The 14,860-nt window shown below is 29.3% G+C and overlaps 1 protein-coding gene across 1 annotated transcript; it reads right to left on the reverse strand.

Annotated features, from left to right (window-relative positions):
• Positions 1-1,251: 1,251 nt before the first annotated feature.
• On the reverse strand, positions 1,252-10,689 carry Bma-ist-1 (PH domain containing protein; the record flags this gene model as incomplete). The annotated part of the gene is made up of 20 exons (XM_001891584.2): positions 1,252-1,263; positions 1,639-1,822; positions 1,944-2,151; positions 2,509-2,654; positions 2,830-2,992; positions 3,519-3,697; positions 3,828-3,959; positions 4,095-4,196; positions 4,309-4,402; positions 4,654-4,749; positions 5,405-5,661; positions 6,126-6,281; positions 6,374-6,487; positions 6,621-6,776; positions 6,980-7,072; positions 7,407-7,594; positions 7,826-8,061; positions 8,425-8,596; positions 10,192-10,329; positions 10,603-10,689. The coding sequence occupies 20 exons, from the start codon at positions 10,687-10,689 to the stop codon at positions 1,252-1,254; spliced, it is 2,913 nt and encodes a 970-aa protein (XP_001891619.2).
• Positions 10,690-14,860: the final 4,171 nt, after the last annotated feature.

A 14,860-nucleotide genomic window follows, 5' to 3' on the forward strand; every position in this document is an offset into this window, starting at 1 on the left:
AAAAATTGCGTCCCGTCGAAATGAGCGAAATGGAACCGGGAACAGTCAGTTAAAATCACCGGAATTCATCATAAAACACAAAAATATATTCTTGACAAATTTCAATCAAATTTCAAAATTACGACTGAATATCAATTAAATCAGGAGTAATCAAGCCACTGCCCTGATGTGCAATCAAAGAACAACGAAAAAAAAAAAAAGAAAAAGCAATATTTGTCATTAGAAATCTAAATAAAACAATCAGCAATAGAAATAAAGAATGCACAAGCCTTTGTGGAAATGCTTAAAATAAATACAGTACAGAAAGCATTCCGAGACGCAAGTTTTTCTCGAATAAGATTTCAAAAATCAAATAAAATATTTTACAAAGAGAAAATAGCATAAAATACATTTAATATGCAAATCAATGGATTAAATTTCACTACTCCAAAGAAAAAATGTAATGGTTTGTAAGCGACAAAAATTTTATAGTCAAGGACCGACAATCGAATTCATCACCACCTCAACTGAGATCGTCCAACGACAACGAAAAATGCAGGCTTACGAGAATTTCTGATATCTTTAAGTAATGACTTCTACTTTCTAGTTAGGAATAATGGTGGAAGTAAGACATTTACTTCAAACAACATGCATTGTTATGGCTGAATCATCATTCCATTAAATTACAAAATTCTCTGAATAATAAAAAAAGAAAAACTGAGATCCTTCAAAACCTAAGACAGAGCATTATCATTGATCGTTTTCTCTTTTTTAAGTAAAAACAAAAAAACAGTAGGAAGATAAAGTGAAAAGTGAAATAATAGTAAAATGAACTGTACTTTGCTTCATGCACAACTAAATCCAAAAATGGATAATAATTAACTTGATAGTAATGCCACATTTCAGTAACACCTTGTGAAAAGAACAAGAACGATATTAAGAAAAAAACTTTTTCTGAGATCGTCGAAGTAACAAAAAATAAGCAGCATAAATATTCATCACATTTCAAGTTTTCATACATGAAAAATTAAATTGCATTTTTACGGAATATGATGAGAAAGGATCTCGTAAAAGTGAAATAAATAGAAGGATGCAACAAAATTTGCAACGAATTATATCTATATATGCAAGGAATACATTCACTTACTTCACGTTTTTTACCAATTGATATTTTTGAAATTACGAATTGTATTCCAAGACGTGTGCAACTTCTTCAAACTTTCCATGAAGTCCTTCTCAATTCCGTAACGATTTGTTTGATTTTTCAAAATATCACTGAGATGGCTGCAAAAACAAACAGCTTTTCCAAATATAAAGTTTTTGTAACTTTTATTCCAATTAAAATTTATGTTTCGATTACAGTTACTGTAAATGTTCCAGAAATCCTTCTCAATTCCGTAACGATTTGTTTGATTTTTCAAAATATCACTGAGAGGCGATCATAAGTATAAAGTTTGATTAAATTACTGTGATTCTCATTCTCACAAAAAAGAACTGCCTATCAATTATCGTGATAATAGAAATCTTATAAACCTTCAAATGTGACATATCAAATTGGAAAAATGAGATGATATAATTCAAACGGTGTGTCAGCTCAATTTAACTTATTTCCTGGAACATTTGCTGGTTTTATTGAATCGACATAAAATCGAAGCTTACATCCACAGGAACAAATTCTAAATCACGACCAGAACACAATGTTTTTTTCTGTTCTTGCTCACTTTCACCATCATTACTATCTTCCTTACAAATTTTCTTTTCGATGGATTTACTGTTATCAGACTTCCTATCCGTTTTATCGCTGGCTTCCTGCTCTTCGTAACTCCCAATCGAATCAGTATCTCTAAAATTAAATTTCTTCCACTAGCTGTCATTCGACCGTATGTATTAAAAAATCTAACAGGTCTTACTATTTTGAGTTGAATATATCCTAATTATAAATTATTCGAAAAAATTAAACAAACTTTGTAGGAGATGATCGTCCTGATAAACTTTCTTGTATCGTTTCAAAAATTTGTGAACTACGAGAATCTGGATAACTATTAGCACACAATTGTCCTTCATGACTAACTCGTGATGAACTAATATGAATATCCGACGCATTTGCTGGATCTCTTATGACATAGTCGTCTGTTTCATCAAATTCATTTGGTATGCATACTGAGCTATTGACTGAAATTGCTTTCACTAGAATTTCAATCTTTTCTTATGAAGAATCAGTAATTTTATCATTTCTTACGAATAATAAGACCTAAGAAATAATCAACATATTAAAGAGAAACTAAAAGTGCTATAAAATATTGTATAATACTTCATCACTATCAACCAAACTTCTATAACCTTATCTTTAAAGATTCTACTTTTTTAAAATTACACTTCAAAGCTTCTTCACATGTTAGTTTCATATTCCTAATTGCTTGTTATAACTTTTTTTTTCTTTTAAGAATTTACAATTTGTGGCTAATATTCCATCTATTGAATCAAACAACTACGCAATATCATCACTGCTAAACACAGTTAAATACTAACGTTGCTCCCTACGTCGTTCATATGTACATCGTGATGAAAGTGCTGAAGCACACTCGCTTTCTGTATCCGTTGCATGCATAACGACATCGCTTGTATCGCGTAATCCATAACATCGTTGTCCACAACCAAACGATGAAGTTCTTGATCTGGAAAAGAGAAAACATGACAACTTGTCATCTATAAAAAAAAATACGACAACACATATATAGATGTTCCATACCAATATGCCTTTATAATTTTAAAGAAATATAACCATAATTTCACCATATTCTTTGGAATGCTTAAAGTGGTAGCAAAATTAAACAAATAAAAGAAATATACCTTGACGGACTATCAACACTATGCAGTGAACCACTTGCTGATTTCCCAAGTGATAAGCCACCGCCACCAAAATCCACTGGAACATGATCGCCTGTAGGATCGTTACTCAGATGCCGTTTCGAATATGGGGTTGAAAGTCCTGACCCTATGCTTCCAGATCGAACTGAAATTTACGCTAATAAAATAATAAAATAAAATGAAAAAAATATAAATAAATAAAATAACCACTCCATTATTAAAAATGAAAAAATTCTCAAAAGCTAACTTTTTCTGTTGAAAAAACTCTAATTATGCTATATGCTCTGTTTTTATTGGTTAGTTTTTGTTATATAGCCAAAATTCTCCATAAATGACTAAAAAAATCAAGCCAAATTCAATACGGTCATGTAGCTAGTTTGACAGAACAAAGCAGGCGAATACGAAACAATATCATCTTGATCTACATAGAGTTAAGAATCGCAATTAAAAATCGCAGTTCGATATAAATATTTGTACCATAACGAAGTGTCTGAGTTCAGTTAAGTGATCAAATAAAGATTAGAAGGCATCTTGTTGTGATTTAATTTATTATGATCACAAGTATAATCACTTAATATAATATACAGCAGCAGAAAATAAATATAAAACATGAAAGGAAATACTATGTCGCGTTTGTCTTCAGAAGAAAAAAACAATCAGATACAACTCACCACGAGAAGTTGGATATGGATCAGGAGCTATGAACGCTTGAGGTGTTGAGGGTAAAAAGGAAGAATTCGGCGAATGAACGAGTGATAAACCGGTTGAACTTGTTGATGATGTTTGCGATGTATTCGATAAACGATGTGCACGTGATATAAAATCTCGAGATAGCTTTCGAAATGGTTTCCTACAATATTTTGTTCAAAATTTAAAAGACAAAATTTTTCGAGTTGATGAATATCTGCCTACTCGCATCATTTGGGACATTCTCTGGAACCTACAGTTACTTATATATAAAAATGTTGAACTTAACATACTGAAACCACGATTTGCTACTGCCTAAAGAAAAAGCCCTCTTTCGAGCATCTTCTTGCGATGCAGAAGTCGACGGTGATGGCTTATTCGAATGATGCACATCTTCATTTTGCGGTAAGGTACCACTATTGCGCCTATAAAAAAAAATGACCGAGTAGTAGTCAAAAGCAAAAATGTACAATTTCGCATAACACGAAGGACAAATTGATGAGAAAAATGAAGAGATTCAAAATATAATAACTTGTAAGACGCCAGCAACAATGACTTACAAGGAATCCGGTGCCGGTGAACCATGTTCAGGATGCATCAGTTTTCTTCCTGAACGCCGCGGTTGCTGATGCACAATATGTGACGTACCAAAAGAATATGCTCTAAAATAAATGTTTATGGAGCAAAATATATCTGTCTCATGAAAAGATTTTACCTCAGGATGAAGAAGTAAACTTCTATAGAATTACCACACCATACGAATGAGAAACTTACCGCGGTGCACCGTTTGCTACCATTGAAGAATAGCAACTATCACTACTATCCGATACATATGATCGCACTTCCTCAAAATTGAATTGTGGCTCTCCTGAAAACACAAATTATACAAAAGAAAAACTTATTTAATCAAAAAGAAAATTCGGTCAACTACTTCAGCTCAATCTCTCTTATGTAGCATCTAACCTCTATCATCTTCTTTTCTCATCCCAACTTCTGTTTTCGCAGAGCATTTCACTCCAGTAACACTCACACTTCAATTTGAGGATGTATGCTTTGTCTTAAATAGTACTGAAGATTTTTTCTTAATGATGACCACGGTGAAAAGTTACAATCAATTACCTATTGACAAACCAAGATGTGATGCACTTCCCGATGACCATGAATTCATTTCCATTGGAGCATACTCCAAATTATCTCCAGATGCATCCTCTGACACTGAAAAAAAACCAAAATGAAATGAGAAGTATGAAATATTCAAGTCAAATTAAAATTTTCCCGTCAAAATTGCACACCAATATATTCTCTAGCTATTCAAACCTCTACTCTACAAAATTTTTAGTAACGATCCAAAGGTTGGTAGAATGATTTCTCATCATATTAAAAAATAAGAATTTGATTTATTAAATAAAATCAAAACAAAAAAAAGCAAATGTAGATAAAAAGCAGGCTAAACTAGTAGCAAATATACAAAAATGGTATAGTTTTAAAGTCCTAAAGGGTGGATAATGTATAGTTAATTCAGACATACCATTTAACTGCTAAAAATAATTCATAGTTCGCTAATTCGATCTTTATTATATAAGGCAAATATCAGTATGGATATTTTTCATTGTGGATAGAAAACTAGAAACCCTAATGTTTACTGACTAACTCTCTCAGCTTAATGAATACTGAAAAAATGGATCTCATCAAATGGAAGCCAACAGTGTTAATCGGTTTATTAATAATGCTCAAAAGAAGTTTAAAGGTTTCGAATGAAATACACAAATATGCTTTAAATGTAAGAGGATATTTTACAAAAGTTTTGTCTTACTTATTTCTCTTATTTTCACTTTTCTTCAATACTACTACCAAATACAATAATTATTACTTTCGCCAGGTGTTGTCTGCAAGAAATCATCATTGGTACTTGTACTTCCGGCAACTGAACATGATGTTCCATCGGCTCGTTCATCACATTCGGGATATCCACTGGTTGTCGAAATAACTTTTCGAGATTCCGAATGAGGCAGGAACTGCTGCTTTAATATGGACGGATGCGTTCGTTCGATGGTTGCTTTAATCTGTCGCTCAACGGATGTTTTAGAAGGATTTGTTTCTTCCAAATCGGTCCGTAATGTGCCACCACTACAATTTTCTTTGATTTCAAACTTAAAATCTCATGAAACAAGGTTTGAAAATATCCTCGAGTACATAAGGTAATAATATAATTGTATACATAACCAACAACCAGAGCTGACTTAACAGATAAAATGAAAATCACTATTGAATAAGTCAAATTATGAATTCATTACTCATAAGTAGCAACCCAAAAAATGAAGAAAGGAAAGAATGAAATGAAGCGATATTAAAATCTAAAAGTTTTATTGTTTCCTGTACACAATCATCACCTTCCTTTTCCAACCATTCATTTCATAAAATTTCCTGCTATTTCAATTGAAACAAGGAGCATTATTTCTAAATGTTCACTATGCCTTTACCTCCAATATAAACCAGAGTAACACGAAAAACATCAAGAACCGAACCAATCAATGTTGAAATAAACTTTTTATTAACATTACTTTAGATAATATATCAAAAAAAAAACCTACCTGTCTTCAGTTTCTTCCGTAGCTGACGATGACGCAAACGAGGGATGATTTCGAAAAAGATTCGACCACTCCAAACTTTCTAATGACAGTTCTGCTGGGAAATATCCCTTACTATTCTTCTCATTCATTGTTTTGCAGTTATTCTCATTTCCTGCTCTGTAAAAAAAGTTTAAACCATTTTTTCATTAAATTGAAGCTTGAAATTATAGATTAATATATAATCTATGGAACAAGAAAATAGAAGTGACCGAGGAACTGCTGATGATGAGGAGAGTGATACTTTCGTTTCAAAACTTCGCGTCCGATCAATTTTCCTAACTAACGAATTCTGCCCAGATCGTGAATTCTTCAAACAGTTCCCTCTGTAAAAATTAGATGATTAGCGACTCCAAAAAAAAAAAGTTATATGTAAACCCATCAACATAATTACTTAGAAATTTTCTTCTGCAAAATACCAAAATAATTTCGTATGATTTGGCAAAATATAAAATATACCTAGCAGTGGTAGTCGAATCAAACCACAGAAAGGAAGGAACATTGGGCGAGAGTGTGTCTTCCTGTGCTCTTTCCTGAATTGAATCTGCAGCCCATTTGTAACCACGTATTTGGGCTCGCCGTTCTTTCAGTGACATTTCATCAGGAGTCAATTTTCTAAAATAATCACATATAAGCCCTCTAGAAACCCCACTATTCCCATATTTTATTTTGAAAAAACCAGTTTCAAACAACTTCAAGTTCCCTTTTTTAAAGATATATCTGCAATTATTAGCCTGCTTTCTGAAATTTAAAAAATGAGTGGCTCATTAACATTCACTTGTTTTTCTCGTCTAACAACTAATGCTAAACTAAGTTACTTTGACATTGTGGTTCCTGTTCTTCGAAGTCCACTGTGTGTATGAAGTCGGTCACGATGAGAATGATACGTAGAAGTCAAATGCAGTAACGGTCTGGAAAAGAGAACCAAAAAAAATATAACCAAATAAATGAAAATTTTAAACATTCTTTACCAAGCAGAAGAGGAATTCTCAATTTAGAGAGAAAGGGAGAGAGAGAGAGGGGAAACATAAAATATAAGCCTGAAGATGTATGCTTGTCATGGAAAAATAACTATAATTTACTGAAATGGAAAAAAAAAGTAATTGCTACAACAAACTAAATTTTGTTAGAAATGACTGCAGCCACTACTAATGATTTCAAATGAGCATATTAAAATGTAAAGGTTTAGAGTTTACCTTAAATCACAGAGTTGTGAAAGAACGAAAATCCAAAATTCAAACTAACCCATTCGGCATTTTTTTCTTTTTCTCACATTCCTCTTCAATAATTTTATTTAATTTGTTGTGTACATCTGCAGCTACTTCTTCACAATCACACAATGCCCATAATTCACCGGAACCAGATGGTGATGAGCGGCCCATTACCATAAAAAAATATCTCTCCTGGCAACCAAAACTAGCCATGTACTGTCGCTAAAATAGAGCAGTAAAGAAATGCTAAGTTTTTTCTTTTTTTACTTCAATATCCTAGCATAATGAAATATGAAGACAGAAGAAATGCTTTGTCATTGCTTGAACAATAATAAAACAATCTGTTTTATAATAGGAAACTTCAACTGCACGTTTTGTTTCAGCAAATAAGAATCTGGGTATTTCGTACTGTGATAGAATGTACGAGTAATTACACTAAACCGAAAAACTTACAGGAAATTCCACAAAGTCGGTTACTTTGAACGGTGGAATGCCTGACTGTGATAAAGCATCTGAAGGTGCTGGCTCAATACCTCGTCGACATAAAATTATCGTATGATGATAGAAACATAATCGATGTGGCCCGAGTAATGACGGGTCTTTTGTACATAAATTAATCAATTTCTCCGAAGATTTAACTGATTTTCGGAACTTTGGATGTTCAACCATCGTTACATCCCAAGCACATTCTGAAGTAATATTTTTTTAAAATAGATTTCCAAAGGATTATAAGCAACCGAACAGAATTACAGAAACATTAGTTGTACAAAACTTCCAATATTTTTTACTTTGCGAAAGCAGGCCAGAATTAAAGATCTCGGGTTTACCATCAGCCATAAAACTACCAAGATAATCAACAATTCCTATTCAGACTACCGTTGGAATGCAACTGCTAGTCATGGTTTTCTGAATGACAAGGCATATGGTATATTTAGTAATTCTATTACTATCAATTTACGCCTTCTGAATAACTCGGTGCAGCATACAAATATAATAGTATATAAAATATATATTATTAACAATAAAAAAATAATAAGTGAATTGAAATTTACCAAAAAATTCGTTAGCGAGAACGGGCCGTCCAAGATGTAAAGCTCGTGCAGGTATCAATGCAGACATTAACATATCGTACCATTCATCACTCAACACATCTGTTTCTGCTCGCAAAACGAGTGTTTCATCAGGTGTCATAATTGCTATACAATATTTCAATCGACCATCAAACTGTAAAAAAAAAAATATTCCAGTTAGCAATCCTTTTTAAATGAAAAATTTAATATATGATAACAAAAGAAATGATATGAATTTAATGAAGTATTTAAATTTCCCACTCTGAATAATGAATGGGCATTGACTGCTTTAATGATTCAATTTTCTATATCTTTGAGAATTTTCTATAAAAACTTTTCTATCATCAAAATATGCAGAAAATCTGATTAGTTCAAATTCATTAGGAAAATACTTCCAGAAAACGAAATTTTAAAAAATTATTCGGGAGAGACAAATTGAAATTGAAGCAGAATGATGCAAGAGATGTCACAATAGCCCTCGCCCACTTAATATTTTGTAGCCTTTTAAAACCTTTTAAAGTTTTAAGTACATTTATCCATATAAAATATATTGCAAAAAAATAGTAACTGAGTCACTTGGAAGATGTAATGCAATTTTAAAATATTTTAGTTATATACAAAAATTAAATAAGCACTAGCGTTAACTTTAACACAGGGATTTCCTGACTCTAAAGATTTAATATAGTTTTTCAGCTCTTGATAAGCCTGATAAATCCATATAAATCTATTTCTGTCTCCAGCTATATCAGGATGATCTACAAATATCACTTTCCTATGCTGCTTTCTCAAAAATTTGCTAAGCTTTCCGTAATTCCTATCTAAACTTGTTCAGCCTTTATTTTCAATGCGCTAAACAAATCAGCGTTATCACGAAGCTCCTGATCAGTTAATTTAAAATGTTCACTCACTACTATTCTATACATATCCTATACAAATATTACACACTCTTAACAAATTAAATATTGCATGCAACTAAATACAACATTCATTCCTAAACAATCTTCACTGTTTGATATAATAAAGATTTTTCAAAGATAAATATTCAAAATACAACGCAATGAGACAAATTTAATCCAGTCTAGTATTAAAAAAAAGTTTAATTGACTTCACTTCATTTTTATTTCAGTGATAATCAACAATGGTAGTGGAGGAATTTACCATATAAAACACGGGAGTGCAGACCAAATTTTTTAAATAACTAATACTTTTGAAGCTATCTAAATTTTTGAAATTGGAAAAATATTTTTTTGAAATTCAAAAAGCAAATGAAAGTACTGATGACCTAACAAAAGGAGAACGCTTGTTAAAAAAAAAAAAAAGAAAAAAAAAAGAAAAAAAAAAACTAATCTGAGTAGTCAGCAATCTTTCAGTCAGTTAGTAGAAAATTGTTGCTAGCAATAATATTCCTTAATTTCGCTGATCAGTGAGAAATTCACAGTGATTTTCAACATTAAGAATAGCCTAATCTGTTGGAAATATTTGAACTCAGATGCACTGAAAGAAATCATTAACTGAACGGACATAACTATTTCAGTAGAAATTTCCTGCTGGAAAAGGTTACAACTATTCATTCTGCAGATAGTGGAAGAAAGCTAAAGCTTATCTTTCTGCAAAAACGAATATTTGCGATTTCTTCAAATGATAAGTTATCACTAAACGAATTAATTAACAAGTACAGATCCTAAGTAAATGGAAGTATTATGTTGCAATAAGTTTAAATTCACATATGAAAATAATGATTCGGCTTACATGCCGATTGATGTTGAAACACGTGGAGAGATCAATCAGATGTCGCGGATGTCTGTTCTTCCTTTGAGATTTCTTTTCATTTTCATGCAATTCAAGTGCTCGATGACCCAATACTGCGTAATACATCCTTTTTGTTTTCTGAAAAATTAATAAACATTACACAGTTATCCAGGAAATTCACTGTCGGATAAAGATAACTGTTATCGTTTTTAAGACAAAAAACATACAAATTATAATCGGAAATTGTTGGTGCAATTGAAAGATAGTAAACATTTAGATTTACTAAAGATATAGCTTCTGATTCATATGACTGTAATTATAGTAAATGCTTGAAAAAAAAAAAAAAAAAAAAAAAAAATTAAATGAAAAAGTGAATAAAGATAACAGCAGTTTAATAAAAAAAACACTTACGACGGGCGAAAATGCAGCTGTAACGTAGCCCGATTTCAACACACCTGTTTCTTCTTCCACTGAACTTGAGGTTCGTTTTTTGTCCATTTTTTCTTTTAATTTGAAATAGACAAAAACGATTCTATAAACAGTGCAGACACTTGCTCTATCGACATCCAAAATATTGTGACTAGATAGAGAGAGCCATAAAATTTCATTCTTCAAACATATCACAATTACTGGTTTCTCATTTTAATGCATCATCAAAAAGTCAGAATCGAAAATAATATTGTATCTTCTGGTACTAGGTATTATATGTGTAACAGAGACAATCCCCTTCAGATGAGAAATGAGAAACTCTGAAATAAAAAATTCATAAAACCAGTTTTCAGTATTGCATTAGACATAGATCAATTAAAATACGGATAAAAGAGAATACGATAGAGGACGTTAGTAGAATAAAGAAAAAAAGGAACAAGAAGAAAAAAGATAATATAATTTTGTCAAATAACATAATGATTAATAAGAAACAAATTTTTAATTTGGAATGAGAAATGAAGAAAATGAGAAGATAAATATAGCTTATAATAATATATCACACAATACAAATTTTGATAGAAATAATAAAATAATTATAAGTATAGCGTGTATGAAAGTATATGTTTGCAATACTGTTATTTGACTGTAAAGGTGTGAGTGACATTAACAGATATACAGATGAAAACATTCGAGATGACCTTTTGACATAACGTTTTCATTTTAAGTTAATTAAAACTATATATATATATATATATATATATATATATATATATATATATATATAAGAAAAACTCAACAAAAATACCTAACAGTATTACAAAGAATATGACAATAATTTAGAGAAGCATATATAATATTAACAGTGTTATTATTGTTATGAAGTTGTACTATTTGTTTATTTATCAGTTTTATTTAATAAAATCCTATCCTTTACTACTACTAATAATAATCAATTATTTAATCTTAGCTACAATCATTTCATATTAATTTTACCCTCTGATCTCTCATAAGAAAGCACAAAACATAGTTGTAACTTCGCAGAGGACAATTTTAACGATAAATCACTGAAATTTCCCATCCCATAACTTATTATAATCATTTTAAATGTTCAAATTTATCTCTTGCATTAGTAGAAGAGAAATTTATGCAAATTAATTCTCTAACTTTATTTCTTCCAAAATCTTCATTCAAATATAAAATAACAAAATGAGACAATAAATAATTCCATATATTACAACATAATAGTCGTTAATTACTTTGATTAATACAATATCATTTAGTTTAATTAAATGGCAGTCTTGTTTCTGCCCTTTTTTTTTAATAATTTAAATTCTATTAATTTCAATTTTTGAAAATATTTGGTCAAACTTATATGCTAGGAATAAAAAAAGGGGTGCATTTTGTAAGGCATTTGTAAAGATTAGCTTAAAAAATTTTTATCGATAACAATAATTTGAGGAAATTAATATCTCTGATTTTTATCTAAATTTTAATTTCTAATAACTTCGTCTTGCTTCATTAAATCTTTAACAGAGAAAAAAAAAAACAATTTTAATTGTAGGGAATTATGCAGTTAGCAGAGAATTTTCTTATGAATGTATATCATAAATAAGAAGGAAGAAGAAAAATAAAAGTAAAACTACAAAATAAAGCTAGAAATATATTTTTCAATACTAATTATGGATATAAAACAAGGAGAATTTAGATTTCAATTTTTTATTCCAATGAATTTTTTCAATTTTACTTCAAACATTTAGCTCAATTCAATTCTAAAAGCCAAACAAGGATTCTATTCAAGTTCAGGAATATCCATGAATTACAGAATCTAAAAAAAAAAAACTTATTAAAGATGGAAGAATTAGAAGTTACTGTAGCAGATAACTTCATTGAAATACATACATCATTTAAAATAATATCATATACAACTTTTTTTTAAATATGTTAAAGAAAGTTTAATTATACTTAAATGCTACAAAGAATATGCAAAAAATATAAGCAAAAATTTTAAATTAAAGCTTTGCTTTCGCACTTTTCATTCAAGCAACAATAACAGCAAAACAATTTCAGTTACTTTAATATTTTTTCTTCTCCTTTTCCTTTCTTTTTCTCTCTTTTTTTCCGAAATATCAATCAATTTATGCAAAATTTATGCTTACAGCAAAAGAAAAAACGATTCTGGTACCATTAATTATGTATTGATACAACAAAAACGATAAAAGATTAAAATAAAAAAAATAAAAAAAACAAAAAAAAAAAACAATAAAAAATAGTGCAACAAATATGAAGAAAAAAAGAAAAAAAGAACAGAAACGAAATAAACAAATTGTATTTTCTCGTTTTTGTTCCTTTTTTTTCATTTTTCATTTCTTTTTTTTGTTCCTCTCATACAATTGTGAGAAAAACAAAACATAAAAGCAAAAATAAAAATAAAAACAAATCAAAAACAAAACAAAACAATGAAAAAAAAATGAGATGAATGTTAAAAAAGAAAAATGATAAATAATGGAAGAATGAAAAATTTGTTGGTTAAATTTTGTTTTGAATTGCAAAAGTATTTGAAAAAAATATTAAAAAATAATACTTTGTTACGAATGAACCAAACCATTTCTAAAAATTTTTTTTTTATCTTTCTTATAAATATCATTGCATTTGATGTGTTTCACGATATCATTGTTATTTAATGGATTGCAGAAAAGAAAACAAAAAAAAGGAAAGAGGAAAAAGAAAATGTTTTTACGTCGAAACGATTGGAGAGAATCGATCACTAGTGGTAGTAGCATTTAAGTATTTACATAAAACGTTTTTTCTTTTTAAAATCCATTAACAATGATCGATTTATATTATTGATCAGTTCGAATTATCTTACATGATAGGTGGTATAGATTTTTAATTTGACTTATTTCAAAATAATCACTAAAACTTGGTAAGATATAATTTTTATTTGTCACTACAATTTCAAAGGATACTTTTACTTGGCTTCTTTCAAGTAATAATTACAATTTGATAAAGTACAGTTTTTCTTGGCTTATTTAAAATAATCTCAATAATCACCCATGTATACTTGCTTTAATATCTTTCAAATTATTGCTACTTTATAAAATAGAATAAATTAAGTTTTAAGAAACAATAAAAAAAAGGCTAATGAATGTCAATAAGTAAATAATTGATTTAACAAAGTTGCAAAATAGCAATTCTCTATAATGTAACTCATTTTTCTTCTTTTTTCACTTTTCATAATTTTTGCAAAATAAAAATAATAAATTTAATCACATGCTATAACAGCAAATAGCATTTTTTTTCATCTTTTTCAAAACCTTTCAAGAAAAAAAAAAACTTAAACTGCAAAATTTGAAAAAGATAATTTGTTTGTAGAATGAAAAAGATAAGAAAATGGTTTAGCAAATAGATCTTTGAACAGTGCAAAATAGAAAAATGTGAAAGCAATCATCATTTATCGTGTAAGACAGAACTGAGCTCACATGATCTTCTCTTCTCTGAAAGTTTCTTTTTTTTTAAAATCTTTTTTTTGTTGCTACAAAACAAAAAAGAGAAAAAAAAAGGTGTGAGTTATGCCTTTAACTGTACAATAACAAATAATAATAGCAAATTTTTTAATTTAAAGTCATATAATAACTATACATTGTCATCAATACGATTTCTCAAATTACAAATCTATGATAATTTCAATATTTTACTCAATTACTCGATCAATCTATTAAAATGTTAATTCATGCATATTTAGAAATGTTATAATAATTTTAAATTATAAAAAAATAACAAATTATTAGAAGATTTTTCCTTTCTATGCATAAATTTATATGTTTATTAAAAAATATTTACACTCTTAATTGATAAATAATGTATTAATTCTAGAAATACTTGAAAAAAAAAAAAGGAGAAAGAAAGGAAATAGAAATAATTTAAATAACTATTCACTATCTTTGTAACAATTTGTCTGTAATCTTTATTACATTACTACAGTTCATTGTTATTTAAAATTAAAATAGATTACTATTTATCACATAAAAAAATCGTTGCTTTTTTTTGAAAGCAACAGAAAAAAAAGCAGAAGTAGAGAAAGGTAATAAACAAATAAACAAAAAAAAGAACCGGAATATTACTAAACAACAAATGATGATAATGATGATTACTCCTGAAAATATTCCTAAAATAACAAATGATTTCTTAGTTTGGGAAGTGTAAAATAAAAAAAAGGAGGAGGAGAGAGAGAGGGAGAGGG

Source organism: Brugia malayi (assembly GCF_000002995.4).
Source record: "Brugia malayi strain FR3 genome assembly, contig: Bm_v4_ChrX_scaffold_001, whole genome shotgun sequence".
Taxonomy (NCBI): Eukaryota; Metazoa; Nematoda; class Chromadorea; order Rhabditida; family Onchocercidae; genus Brugia; species Brugia malayi.